This window comes from Rattus rattus, chromosome 6 (genome assembly GCF_011064425.1).
Source record: "Rattus rattus isolate New Zealand chromosome 6, Rrattus_CSIRO_v1, whole genome shotgun sequence".
NCBI classification, from domain to species: Eukaryota; Metazoa; Chordata; class Mammalia; order Rodentia; family Muridae; genus Rattus; species Rattus rattus.
The window spans coordinates 88,277,252-88,292,345 of NC_046159.1; the positions used below are offsets into that span (position 1 = coordinate 88,277,252).

The 15,094-nt window shown below is 50.4% G+C and overlaps 1 protein-coding gene across 3 annotated transcripts in view; it reads left to right on the forward strand.

The window, feature by feature from the left end:
* Jazf1 (JAZF zinc finger 1) overlaps nt 1-15,094 on the forward strand; it is a 300,528-nt gene that overhangs the window by 279,472 nt on the left and 5,962 nt on the right. For all 3 annotated transcript variants that reach the window (XM_032906471.1, XM_032906473.1, XM_032906472.1), the window contains exon 4: nt 11,406-11,575. In XM_032906471.1, the coding sequence (XP_032762362.1) occupies nt 11,406-11,575 (170 nt within the window). The remainder of the gene's footprint in view (nt 1-11,405; nt 11,576-15,094) is intronic.

Sequence of the window (15,094 nt, forward strand, 5' to 3'; positions counted from 1 at the left end):
GTGTGTGCGCACAAATGCTCTCCCCTTCTGGTACATACCCTGACATATTTCAATCCCTAATGGCATACCGTCCTTCAGTGCTGTCAGGCTCTGCATGGATTTCCTTCTGTCCCCAAGAAGGAGCTGAAGATTAGCTCAGGCCAGGAATGAGCTGAAGCCTTCTAGAAGTCATTGTATACACTACACACACACACACACATACACACGAACTTTGAGCATGGAGGGTGTTGGAGGAGTCTGCTGGCACGTTTGTGCTCACCCACACTCTTCTCCCCAGAAGGCCCCAGCTCCTTTGCTGTACCATGCAGCTGCATTTCACTGGGTCTGGCCCAGCGTACTGTCCCTATGAGTCACCTCACCCTCCATGGCATAGCCTAGCAAGCCAGCCCTCGCTTTCAGGCTGTAAGACTGGAAACTGTATTGGAAAGAGAACCCAACAGCTTGGGGACCTAACAAGTAAAGGACCCTAGTTCCCTGAGGAATTTTACTTAGTACTTTAGTACTAAGGGGACTGAATTGAGGGCTTTTATGTGTGCAAGGCAGGCACTCTCTCCTCTGAGCCGGCCCTCTTCTCACTTTTTGGTTTATTTTGTTTTTATCGTATGCTGGTGGGGAAGGGTGTCTGCACATGTGTGCAGATGCCCACAGACACCAGAGGCATCAAATACCACTGCAGCCAGGCCTTGAACCTGTGATCTTCCTGCCTCAGTCTCCCGAGTAGCTAGGATTGTAGGCCTATGCCATCATGCCTGGCTGTGTGAGCATTATGAAGAGAACAGTTCTGTGTGACTTGTGGCCGTTGCTTAAGACCATTCCCAGAGAGCAAAGGCAGACTGGAGACGAGGTGGGGAGTGTGAAAGTCCCAGAGGCAGCTCTGTAGTGACTGTCAGCGCCATCCACCGCCCACCTTCCCAAAGCGGAAGGACATGATAGCAGCTCTCTGCTCCCCTCCTTTCTTCTGCTTGCCTTAGCTCATACCGTGGCTTGGTGATATCCTCTGAATAATTAAGGAAGAAGTTCTGTGAGCTGAGGTACTGGTGGCTTCAAGGATTTGAACTTTCATGTAAGAAACTGTATTCTTCGTTAAAACACATAAGCACATGCCTGGAGCAGTTTCCTACATATTTCTGTGCCTTTCTGTCATTGCATGTCATTTTGTAAATGTCAGTCATGCCCTTATGAGTTGAATTCTAGGCCACAGCCTGTCACTTGCAGATACTGCTGGAGCAGCCATGGCTCAGGGACATTCATTCGGCTCTCTCACATGGCCTTAACAGCAGCAGAAAACCAAGGAGAAAAGTCACAATGGCGCCCCACTGTGGATGAGTGGCTTCTGGTGGCCAGTCCTAGAGAGGCAGGGTGGTGTCATCTCTCATGACCTAGCGTTGCTTTAGACACGGGATGGGACATCCCACGTGGGAGGGATGAAGGAGACAGTATTTTCCTACCCTCCCTGGACCCTTCCTGTCTCCCGCCGGGACACTGATGGGAACCACACTGCCAGCCCACAGCCCACTCCTCGGTGAGAGGAAAAGTGGGAGGCCTGCTGTGGAGTCTTCAGAGAAAGAAAAGGATAACAGGGCACAATAGCAAGGCTCAATGAGAAAAGGCTGGGGTTTTTCTTCTTCTTCTTCTTCATGCTTCTTTTCCAAGAGCATGGCCACTTGTGCACAGAGTATCTCACTGTTGCATTGTGAGACTGCTTCAAGGTCCATTTCCCATTTTTAGATGGGATGTGGATAGCCTTGACCTTCACCTCACAGTAAACCTGGGGCCTTGAACCGTGGTGACAACCATCCTTCCCACTCTGCTACAGAGGGCGTTGATGAAGTTCTTAGCTTCCTCCATTAGCCCTTAGCCCTTAGAACCCTAGCTGGTAGCTGGGTGGCACTGTGGCTGTCTCCCCTTACACACTATGCAGCTGTGGAGTAGATCTTGTGACTTTTAGGAAGCTCTACTACTCAACGATCTTATGAAGTCTCATTTTGTTTCCTTTACCACAAACCATCACCAAGGACTGTGCCAGGGACCTGACATGTGCTTTCAGTTGGCACTGAGCCCGCGAGTCTCCCTGTCTGGCTTCCCTTGCCTTCCTCACTTGGGCCTTGGATTTGTGCTACTTTTCACCCAAGGAACAGCATTGCATGTGGAAAAGCCATGGCCCAGGGTCAGAAGGCCTGACTTTTGCACATTACCTTTGCATCTTATTTATTTACTTATACAACACATCTGTTGTTTCTTCCCGTGTGCAAGCCCTCTAGGAATTCAGTCAAGTAGACCTTTTGTTGTAGGTAGAAAAAAAAACAACAGAAAAGATGAAAACACCTGTTAGGAGTCAGACATACTGTAAGGTCACACTAGGATGCATAAGTTGTACCCGCAGGACAGTGGCTTCTGTGGACAGGCCATTAGAGTGGACTTCATGGCAGAGAGGATTTTGAGCTAGAATGAGCTGAAAGCTAAGATAGGTGAGCATCTGCCCTTGAGAGAAAATGAGAGAAAAGCACTCCCTGAGGGAAGCCAGTTGGCGTTTCATAGACACATGGTAAGTGTCATCACTGTAACTCCAGTGAACAGTGGCCTGGTAGACAAGGAGAAGTTTAAGTGGCTATAGTAGAGGAGATAGAACATTGTTTAAATCACAAAGCACTGACTAATGTGAGCACTCAGCCAGGAATGTTTGAAATGGACTCATGCCATCCTATGGGCAGCGCAGCCAGAGAGACTCCCGTTGCTTATGGAGAACCTTTTGACATCCCTGGCACCTATGGAGATCTTGTTCCCTCACACTGAAGCGAAAGTCACCCAAAGTAGTTAGAAAGAAGTCCCAGAGCTCCAAGGAGTCTCCACTCTCCACAGCAGTTTGTTTATGCAGTGCTTCTGAAGTGATGGGGAAGTTCCTGCACAGGCCGAGTGAGCTGGAACTGAGGCTGCGGGGAGTAGGAAGCAGTGAAGCTCGAAATCAAACTGACTCTCCCATGATCCAAAGAACACGGGCTGGAGCAGTGCGCTCATCATATATGTGGTATCTTAGAGATGGGATGTCTAACATGCAGAGACTCTGGTGAGAGATACGCAAATACAACACCACGAATACACCAGAACCACTGACATCTGTGTGGCTGGGACAGGCCCCGTGTGAACTGTACCTCAGTAAAGCTCTTAGATCTTCGCCAATGACACCTCCGAATGCAGGAGTCTACGTAAAAATGACCCTGCAACAACAGGTGGCAGCTTCTCACAGCCCTCAACAGACGATGCAGGAGGTGAGTTCTCAGGGTTGCGGAAACCAGGCACCAAGCAGGGCCTAGGGTCTGGTTCCAGTTCTCAGGACACAGATAAGTGCAGAGCCAGCCCACGTGACAAGAGTCAAGCTCCTGCCAGCTGGCAGGTGGCGTCACATCACTGGGATGAACAGGGTGCCACCTGGGTTCAGGACAGGTCATCCTGGACAGCTGCACTGACACCACCTCACCCTAGTGTATGGGTAGGCATGGGCATGGGGTCCAGCACAGCGGCGTCAAAGACAACAGCAACACAGACTTGTCAGCTCCTGAGGGAGATGAGACCGGTGCATGACAAAGACCCCAAAGGAGTGAGACACCACAACCAACACAACTCTTACAACAGAAACCACTGCACTGGGGCTCACTACAGGTCCATGGTGTTAGTCCATGGTCATTAGTGGGAAGTAGACAGGCAAGATCTAGCAGTCAACTGAGAGCTTTACATCCTGACCAGCTGGCAGCAGGTAGGGACAGACAGACAGGCAGACAGGCAGGCAGGCAGGCAGGCAGACAGGCGGATAGATAGACACTGACTGACTCTGGGCCTGGTGTAGGTTTTAAAACCTGAAAACTCACTTCTAGTGACACACCTTCTCAACCACGCTACTCGACCAAGGCCATGTCTCCTAACCCTCCCCAGAAGTGTCACCAATGGATGACTGCGCATTCTAATATAAGGGCCTATGGGGACCATTCTCATTCCAATGATCACATTCTACTCCCTAGCCCCATAGCCATATCACAATGCAAAATGCATTCAGCCCAATTCAAAAGGCCCTCATAGTCTTCCACAAAATATACAATACCATTCCAAAAGGGAATAAGTGGGGCATAGTGAGAAAATACTGGACCGAAGCAGAACCAGCAGAGCAAACTTCAGGTCCTTCTCTATTTCTGATGCAAAAGACAGGAATGGCTTTTCCTTTCCAGCGTTGCTGAGTATAGCACAGTGCTCTCCCTTGGGCTGGTTCTATTCCTAGTCTGCCACTGTACTGGGCAGATCCCATGACTCTGGCATCGCCAACATATTACTGTCTCCTTTACAAGCCTGGATTTACCTTCACAGCTTCATGAATGAAGGTCTCCAGAACTCCATGCATAGACTCCTGCCACACACCTGGCCTTGGTGGCTCCCTTTAATCACGGAGGAAGATTCTAATCCCTGTATCCTGCCCCACTTAAAGTGTTCAGTGACTTTTCTAGTCTGGAGTCCCAAAGTCCTTCATATTCCTTTATAAACATCATGGTCAGTCTTAGCTCAGCCCCTGCTACAATGATCTGCTGTGTTACTATTCTTATAAAGAGACACATGACCAAGGCAACTCTCGTAAAAGAAAGCATTCAATTGGTAGATTCCTTGTAGTTTGGGGGGTTTAGTCTATAACAACTATGGTGGGATTCAAACACACATGGCACTGGAGCAGTAGCTGAGAGTTTAACGTCCTGGTCTGCAGGCAGCAGAGAGAGAAACTGGGCCTAGAGTAGGCTTTGAAACCTCAAACCCACTCCCATGACATCCCTCCTCCACCAAGGTCACACCTATTCCAGCAAGGCCATGCCTACTTCTACAGGAATCAGATTTTAAAAGCAAAAGTAAGGGCTGGACCAGTGAGATGGCTCGGCTAGTAAGAGTGCTGGCTGTACAGGCCTGGCCACTCAGGCTCAATCCCCAGAACCCATAGAAACAAGAAAGCTGAGTGTGGCCGTGCACAGCTGTAGCTCCAGCAAGGTCTGAGTCAGACAGGGTCGCCTAGACGCTCCCAGTGGGGAGTGTCAGAAACCAGGGAGACTTCTCGACAGTTGAACATAGCGAACCAGCTTCCACGAGTTGTCCCTGATCTCCACACATGCTGCTATGCACATGGCATGTACACCCTACTGTTACACACCCAAATAATCAACCCAGAAGTGAAAGCCACACAGAGTAGCCTGGAGCTCATACCCAGGGTCACAGCAAGCAATGGAGAATTGGTTTAAACAACAGAGAACAGTGAGAAGAGCATTTGCTCTCCAAGCACAGAGGCCAGAGTTCAAGACCCCAGCACCCACATAGAAAGGTAGGCATGGTTGTTCATGCCCGTAACCTCAGCTCTGGGAACAGTGGGCAGTAGATCCTGATAGCTTTATGGCCAGCCAGCCTAGCCAATTCTTCCGGTTCAGTGAGAAACCCTGTCATAAAGGAGTATGGTAGAGAGCAATAGAGGACATCCAGTGTCCGACACACACACACACACACACACACACACACACACACACACACACACGGGCATGAACAACACATACAATTGGAGGTTGAAAATTTGAATAGGGAGTTTCCAGAAAGATAGAAGACAGAGAACCTTGAGAAAGGGGGTTACATGGTGGGGGAGACACAGGGACGTCCAGGTCAAGGTGAGGCCAAACCCCAGGGTAGAAGCCACCAAGGCCTGGCCTGGTGGCTTAGGTCAAGATTAGAACCAGAGTGATGGTGACTTATGATGAACAGCAACAAAGCCAGGAGGGGGAAGGGAAGGTAGGAGCCTGGGGATGAGTTTAAAGAGAGGAAGCTTCCCATTCTGTTGGAGACCGATGGCATTGAATCTGTGAAAGCAGTGTTTGGATAGTGTGAGACACGGGCCCTGGCGTCAGACTGTAGGTACCTCCCCAGGTCTTCACAGAGGTGCAGTGTGACCTCCATAAGTCACTCTGTCTCACAGCGTGAAGTCCTACGAAGAGAGTTTTACCAGATGTGGTTGTCCATATCTGTGATCTCGGCACTCTGGAGGCTGAGGCAGGAGGATCACATGTTGCAGGCAAAGCTGAGCTACATAGTAAGAACCTGTCTCAAAAATAAATTAAATAGAAATGATTGTTTATGAAATAAACAAACCTTGATAGACATACTCTCGAGTCCAAACCAGGAAGCAAAGCGAGGTCGCCTTCATTCTTTTCCAGCTGCCCTGACCGACTGAGCCACTGCGTCTTGCTGGCCTGTCCGCCTGCCTGCTTCTCTCCTAGCTTCTCCCTCTCTTCTCCCTCTAAAGTCACTTTATATAGCTTATTTTAGATATATTTATTTGGCATAGTCTCAGACTAGCCCTGGAACTCAGCCCCCTCCCCCTCAGCCTCCTGTACCAAGAAGACTTCAGGAGTTCTGGCGTGTACATCAGCCAGCCTCCTCCTCCACTTCCATGGAGCAGGGTCGGTCTGCCAGCCCAGGACAGCCAGCACAGCTAAGCACAGCACCTCACTGTCACACCCAGGTTTGTTTCTTAGGCGCTGTGATCAGTTTTCGACTTGCCTGTCTTAAAAATATTTCCTTTGTTGCTTTAAACCAAATGTTTATTTTTCAATTTTTTGTTGTACATGTACAGGTGTTTGCCCGCACCTCTTGCATGCAGCGCCTGTGGAGCCGGGAGCGGGCACCAGAGCCCTTGCCATGTAGATGCTGGAAATTGAACCCAGATTCTCTAGAAGAGCCAGCCGGTGCTCTTAACCACTGAGCCGTCTCTCCAGCCCTTTAAAATGTTAAAGCTCACCACTAAGAGTAAAGCTGAGAGAATTTTGTTGAAAGTTGTAGAATTTGACTGTAATTTAGCACTTACAGATGAGTATTTTATTTTAGAAATGCACTCTGGCTTAGTTATTTGACAGTTTTTAATATTTGTTAAGTAGATCTACAGGTAGAAACATTTAACAGTAAGCAAATACAAGTAGTTCTTAGAGGTTTCTCAGTGTGGTAGCATGTGCCTCTAATCCTAGTGTGGAGAGTTCAAAGCCAGCCTGCTCTGCATAATGAGCTCCAGGCTAGCGAGGACTACATAGTGAAGCTCTGTCACAAAGACAACCCATCCAGATGGCGACATCCTGCCCTTGCAGAGGACCCAGGTTCAGGTCCAAGAACCCACAGCAGCTGGTTCACAACTACCTCTAACTCCTGTCACACCCATCTTGGCCTCTGAGGGCATCACACGCTGGTGCTTGCACCCACATACAGACGCACATATACACAAAATAAAAGTAAGTCTTTACATTTGCCCACCAATGAGCAAACACGAAGAACAGAGCTTGCCTGGATATGGCAGAGCAAGTCTCCAATAGCAGCACTCAGGGCGTGAAGGCGTGAGTTCAAACCCAGCCTGGGTTACCTAGCAAGAGCTTTCTGGTTTCTGGGTTGTTTGTTTGTTTGTCTGTTGAAGCTGGGGCTGGGGGATGGTCCAGTGGCTAAGGGTGTACACTGCCCACGCAGACCACCTGAGTTCTCCTCCCAACACCCACACGGGAAAGCTTACAACTGCCTCTAACTCAGGGGATCTGCCATCCTCCTCCTGGCCTCTGCGGGTACCCACTCATATGCACATACAAACACACAGACATTCACATATATGTATGATTTAAAAAATAAAATAAATCCTTAAAAACAAGAGGACTTGCTGCGTAGTGGGTCCCAGAGTTCAGATCCCAGTACAAGACAAGCCAGCCATGTCCACCATCACAGAGATGATACGTCTGTCCAGTCACACTGCTGCTCGAAGGTCAGTACTAATACTAGTGTACAATATTAATATTATGACTGAGCAGTAAAGACACGGCACGTGGGTGTTCTGGAAAGGCTGGCTTGTTCATCCAGACGCCACAAGTGCGTTTGGAACTACAAAGGAGGACCAGGGCTTTCTATAGCAGCAAATGGCTGTGTGGGGAGGTGAGAGAGGGGAGTGGAGGAGGAAGGACGAGGTTGGAGATGACGCTGTGGCCCATGGGAACAAGTGGCAGAGACAGCAGGGCTTGGGAACATGGGGTCTGCCTCGATGGCAGCTGTGAGCAGGTGCGTGAGGTTAGGGGAACGCCTTGATACTTTTCTCATGTGAGCCACAAAACTGATTTTTTTCAAACCATTGACGACCACCTGTAGGCATTTCCAGGCTGTCCTGTGGGGTGTGACAGAGATTCCAGGCTGTCCCTCAGAGTGTGACAGTTTTTCCTTCTAGCTCCACTTATTTCCCAAACTGGAAATGCCACATGAGCAACCGAGGTCCAAGCCTTCTGTTCCCATGGCCTGCCCTGTGCCTCTGTGGCAGGGATGGGAAGCCAGGGACATAAAGGTAGAAATCCATCCCCGGAAAGATGAGGGCCGCTGGTTTTCCATGTAGCACATCTGGTTAAACCACATGTCTTGTGGAAATATTAATGGCCATCAGTGTTCACATTGCTGAAGTCTTGTCTAAGACACTCAAAGAAATGCCGCTTGCCTGGGCTCACAGAGCTTGTCAAGGGCAGCATGTGGACTGGCCTGTGCCCCAGCCTGGACTCCACCTGCACTGGGGACACTGTCACCAACACTGCCGAGCCAGTGCTGACAGGGCCTGGCTTCTGTGGACTCCTTCCTGCCTTTTCCTTTTTTATGATGATGATACGGATGGTGGGGGCCATCTTCATGCAAGCACATAACAGAGTTCGAGCACATTACCCTTACTCCTCTCCCCTTCCCCTCTCTTAGTTCCTGAACTGCCTTTGTTGTTGTTCTTGTTTATTTGTTGGTATTTGTTTGTTTTTGAGACAGGTTCTTACTATGTGGCTCTGGCTGTCCTGGAACTCCCTATGTAGACCAGGCCAGCCTTGAACTCACAGAGATCTGCCAGCCTCTGTCTCCTGAGTGCTGGGATTAAAGGCATGCAGCCACCATGTCCAGCTTCTGAACGGGCTTTTCCAAAAGTGTTGCATGTAGCATGTATGTGCAATATGTATATGTACTATGTATGTGTACTATGAGTGATTTTCTCGCACTGCCATCCATTTACTTGAGTACTTACGACATGGTCAGCCCTTCTGTGCAGGGTGTGCTGACGAGTGCAGTTCTAACCTTTAAATTTGCAGAGAAGAGACTTGTACCACTCGTATGAAAAATAAAAAGCATGTAGCCTATCCCTTAGCTAACACAGCCAACATGTGAACCACCCTGACAGCTCTTTGTTCTAGGAGAGAACTAACCACGGGTCCGTCTTGTACTTCACCTCCCAGCCAAGGAAGGCAGTGAGTCTCATGCAGTCCCCTCAGGGTCCTGTGAATTAACAGTGACCGGGGTTGTGCATACATGTGCCCAGTGCAGTGCCCACAGTGATGCCTCATTCATGTAAGCAGCACCTTCGAGTCTGTGCTCCCTACGCTATAACATCCCTGCCTGTCTGCTTTGCCTGTGGCCCATGTGGTTTCCAGCAACGACACTCCCGCCCCTCAAGGTCTGGTCCCTTTTGATCCAGGTTGGTTTTAAAGTTTTATCTTCTACTGGGCTTCATTAAGGGGTTTCCCACCTCTTCCCCCGGTTGTGAATGCTGAGTGGTCCTTGATGTTCAGGTGAACAGATTAGCCCAGTTCGATGGGTAAATAGTTGTTCTTACTTTCTGAAGTCCTGCTGAAGAGCATTTCCAGTCACAGTTACTGCTTTCTAGCTGGCATTTTAAAGAACACTAGCATGTGGCCTTTGTTTAAGAGTAAAACGTCTTATGCAATACCCTACTTAAAAATGGCCTTAGAGGTTTGCTCTGGACAGCCTAGGGGTACCGTGTGGCCGAGTGGGTGATGCAGAGTCTGGTGCAGCATCACCAAGCTTGCGCCGTTTTTATTTTAATGGTGGTGGGTGATATGGTCAAGCAGAGCAGGGTTGATTAAAACCCACTTTTAATCCCAAAGCCTCATTTTAAGCAAATGTTTTCTCTGTGTCTCTGCCCCCCACACCCTCACCAAGAGTTCTTAGCAGGCCCAGAGAAGCCTGCATTCTGACTGAGTAAGTGGTAAAGAGCAGATGTGGGGGCGAGGGAGCCTGCGGAGGAGCCAGTAGGTTAGAGGGATGCAGCCCAGGGGAGCGAGTGTCCCTTCATAGCAGGACTTAGCCTCTTCCCCTTATCATTACTCCAGGACTGAGTGGAGAAGGCATGGGGCTTACCTGAAACATAGTGGGCACACAGTAAACACGCAGCCCTGTCCTTCCTGGACCTTTTCAACTTTCAGCCTCAGATGGTGGTGGTGTTGGCTGCTGGCTCAACTGCTCTTCCAACAGTCTTATTAATGCCTATGAAAACGAAACCCAATGGAAGTGCCAGTATTTGGTGTGGAAATCGATGTTACAGAGAGAGCGCGTGAAGCACCAAGGCCCCTGGTGTGGTTTACCCTCACACCTGGGGGATGAATTTCACAACTGTAATTGCTACCATATAATTCTTATTAATGTTGTGCTATAATTCCTATTTATTCCATGGGGCTTGTAAATGCATTAGGACTTGTCAACATATTATTTTACACTGTTTATGATCGGTAGAATTATGTCCTTCAGGGTCGTATTGTGTAAAAGTGCAAAATAAATGGCTTTGGGCCTCCCTCATTAAAGAGAGTAAAATAGGAGCACTGTTGATGTGGCTCTCCATCCCCGCTGTCCTGAGCCAGGAAGGCCGAGTCTTAATTCTGGGCAGAGTCCCTTCATCTTTAGGGATATAAAGGATTCATCTTCCATTCTGAGTAGCCATTCAACAAGTCAGGCCTGCTGGGAAGTGTATGGCTAGAAGGCAGATGAGATAAATGGGTGGGAAAGGAGTGTTTTCTCTCTGGGAAGCCAGACCTGCACCTCAGAGCTCTTGACGGTTGGAGCCTGCCTCTGGGTCACAGTAGCCTCTGTAAGGGATCCGGCATGCATCCCCGTAAGGCAGACACCTAAAAACCCGTTTGAAGCACAGTTCCCTCCCAGAGCTGTTTGTGTTTTCTAGACTAGGAGAGCAGAAAACTAAGGGACAGAGTTCTCGCCATTGTGTCCAGTCTAGCTTGTATGTGTATTGAGAGGGGTCTGTCATTATTGTCTATTTGTGCTTGGGCCCCAGAGCCGGCCTGGTCCCTTTACAGCCGTGGGCAGTCCTATCTATAATCTCATCACACAATGAAGTCCTTGTTCTACCAGGTCCTAGCTGTGGATTGCTGGGAAGCTTTTAACCTGCTCTTTTCTCCCTGGGAGTAACAGCCACCCATCTGGGTCTAGAAGGCCTCTCCGTGTGCACCTATGACTCCCACTATTGCTAGGCCTCCTGTCCTTCAGCTGGCCTGTCAGAAGGTGGCAGCTTCTGACGGCCTTGCACGTCTGTCTCCTCTGCTCCACAGGCAGCGAGTATGACGAGGAAGAGGTGGACTATGAGGAGTCAGACAGCGACGAGTCCTGGACCACAGAGAGTGCCATCAGCTCTGAAGCAATCCTCAGCTCCATGTGCATGAATGGAGGGGAAGAGAAGCCTTTTGCCTGCCCAGTTCCTGGGTGTAAAAAGAGATACAAGGTAAAGGAAAGTCTCTTCTCTCCGTGTAACTGCTTGGCCAAGAAGGGCTATAAAATAGCTGTCCTTCACAGTTCTGAAGAGTGCCTGCCTGTGACCAGGGACAGACACCTCCTAGCCCATGCTCATGAGTGCAAGGGCCTCATGAACAAGTGCCCTCTGGTGAGCACTGGCTGGGGTTCTGGATAATTGGCAGACTCTCTCCTTCTCTGACCTGGATGGGAAATTAAAGTCAAAGCACTCTTTTGTCAGAGGCCTCTGGATTTGATGCCTGTCAGAATGTTCAGTGCAGGGGCTGGAGTATCCAGGGTAGAGATGGGGATTAGCAGGCAGGAGGGACTCCATTCCACCCAACACCACAGAAACAGAACAAGGACCATGTCAGCCCACTTATTTGCAAACACTCTTTTCAGTGGCTAGATTTCCAGGTGGCTGGGCCTGTAAAAGCCTCGGCCGGTTTACAGAGCCTTCTGGAAAACAGGGTTGGGCGGTTACCTTCCAGCTGGGCAGTTCTTGCCCCCTCCTCCCTCCCCATAAAAGACCAGGAGAAGAAAATGCTTTGATTTCCCCATCTCACTCCAGCATCTCCTCCGTCCACCTGCTGTGTCTAACAGTCCTAACACTAGGTGACTTGGGTAGCTGCTGGTGCTAACTTTTCTACTGAGAAAACTACTAAGAACAGAACAGTAAAAGAAAGCACCAAGGAGAATTGTGTGCAGGAAGTCCCCACAGGTGTTAGCAGCTCTTTAAAATCAACTGTGGTATAAACGAGAAACCCCAAAAAATGCCTGGTAGACAGCACATCAGCTTACCCTGTCTGTGCCGACTGACTATTTTTAAAGGCTTGAAAACTGGTAGCATGCGTATATCTCACACTGCTCCTTAACTATGTGACTCTGAACAACTGTTAGTATTTTAATCTCACTACTAGAAAAGCAGAAACCCCCAACAGCCATCACAAAGGTGAGGGAGCCACTCTGCTGCTCCAGGACTGGTAGACCAGATGGCCTACAAGCAAACCGAGGACAGAGACCTATCAATCTTAGAAGGGCTGCTCAGTCCAGGTCATCACACATCACAGAACACACATGTACAGTTTCCATAGCCAAGCTTAGAGGCACAGAGAAGAGGGGCCTCTGAGAGTATCAGCCAAAGGACAAAGATAGGCAAGAGCGAGCGCCCTGAGGGCAGCTCTCACTGCAGGAAGGCTCTTCTGTCTCAGACTGACAGTGACAGCTAGGCAGGGAATGTCATCGCTGTCCTGCCCGTGCTGGACCTGTTCTCTCCTCATCAGCTGCTCTTTGAACCATGGCCGTGTCTCCAGTGCCTGAGCAGTGTAAGCAGAGCCTTGCACACCAGCAGTGCTAAGGACGGGTCTAAGGAATAATCACATCAAGGGGACCTCAGGAGGAGGAGGAGGAAACACTGTGGGCTGGGAGGGCGGGGCATTCTTCTTTATTCTTTTTAGGTCTCCAGCAGTTTCTTCTCATCATCCGTGCCTGAGTTCACGTGGCACACAAGTGTTCTCTCCTTTTAAGGCCAAGAGCAAACTTACTGACCCTGTGCTGCAGGAGCCTGGGGCACATCGGGGATGACAGGCAGGTCGGAGGCTCTCGTGACTGTGAGGGAAGCGTTTCCCTCGCTGACTCAAATGCCAACTCAAGAGGCAGCACAGAAGACACCCAGCCACTCCTCCAGGAAGGTGCTGAGCTTGCGCATGGCTGTAGAGCAGCAGAGCTGTCTTGAGAGAGTTCACTCACCCTCACTGTGTGCCTAGAGACACTGGTACTGGCAAGGGGCAGTAACCAGCTGGTGTGCTCTGGGATCAGGCAGAGTCCAGAGGGGCGGCCATCTTGTTTATTCCCAAGAGCAGTCAGCCTTAATTTTATGCTTCACTCAGCAGGGGTCTCTGATGAGTTACTCTCATTGGCCACTCACTCAGGAATAGCACAGGTCGCTCACTCCATCGAGGTCCCTAGGCTTCACATTGAGTGAGAAGTGAGAAGGACCCAGCAGGAGGGCACAGTGCCCGCACTTCCTCTGCTAGGACGTCCCCTTCAGAACTCTGCAGAGGGAGAAAAATGCCTGCCTGCCAATAACTGATGAAAGACAGGCTAAAACCCACAACGTCTATTAACATGGATGTCTCATGAATGTGCACAGAGGAAACAAGCGAGGGATGAGTGAGCAGTTTTCAGAGATGGCTTTGAGTCCCAGCATGTGGCACCTTCCTACAAAGAACTGATTTTAGAGACTTGACGGCAAAGCCAACACACACAGTACACAATGGCCAGCACACGCACAGGGCACAGGGAGACCAGTGGCCAGCACACGCACAGGGCACAGGGAGACCAGTGGCCAGCACACGCACAGGGCACAGGGAGACCAGTGGCCAGCACACGCACAGGGCACAGGGAGACCAGTGGCCAGCACACGCACAGTGCGTGGGATGTGAATGGCCAATAAAGCGTTGCTGGCAGACTCTCTGGTTCCATGTCCAGGCCACCAAGTGTCTGACTTCAGTGATTGCCCTTTATTCTCCCCAGAAGAGGAAGCCGACAGACAGGGAGAGCAGAGAGCTCTTGTCTGCCCAGCAGTCTTGGCAGAGCTGTGCTCAGGTCGCCATGATCTGGGCCCATCCGTTCCTGTCTCCTTCAGTGCCTCCTGCTGTACTTCTGCCTGCCAGGCTCCCAGTGCCCACTCTAGACTGGGCTCTCACCTGACCCAGTTCTCTGGGGGTGCTGGCTGCTCTGATAGCCCATGGTGCCCGCCTAGGCACCCAGCACAGGCCCCTGATGTGGTGAATAACCTCAGAGCTGAGTAAAGACAGTGCCTGGAGAAGGGGCGCCTGGCTCTCCACACCCGACACCCTGGCACGGCACGGCAGGATGTCTTGGTAGAAGTGGAGGAGGAGGAGGAGGTGGGGGGTGGTGACAGTGAGGTTGTGGTGGTGGAGGTGGAGGTTTTCATCCAAATCCCTCCTTGCTTCCAGCCAAACACTGACACCTCCCTTCCCCTCCCCATCCCTCCCATTCCCATCCCTCCCTCCCTCTCCTCCCTCCCTCCCCCCTCTGTGCAGCTCTTCTGCTTTGGAGTCAAAGAGCAGAGCCCCACACCCTACCCCACCTCACTGCAGCCTCTCTCTTGGAAAAAGTGTAAAAACGAGTCCAAGTGCTCAGTTTCCCCCTTTGGTGAGTTGCACCTCTCGTGGTGAGGGTTAAGTTTTGTGACTTAAGAAACGTGAAACAGAGCATGTCCCCTCACAGGTGTCCCTGCGGAGACCACAGCAGACAGACAGACCAGCGTGGGTAGTGAATCCACTCCAGAGCTTGGGGTATTCCCATAAGGGATTCCTTCCCATCCCTCAGAAGCCCTGCTGGGGTGAGAGTGTCAGGAGCTTGGATCTCCTGGATCTAGAGCTGGGCTGGAGATGGCACAGCCATTAAGAGAACTTTCTGCTCCTCCAGTGGACCCGAGTGTGGGCCCCGTACTCATGTCAGGCGGCTCACAAGGGCCTAGAAC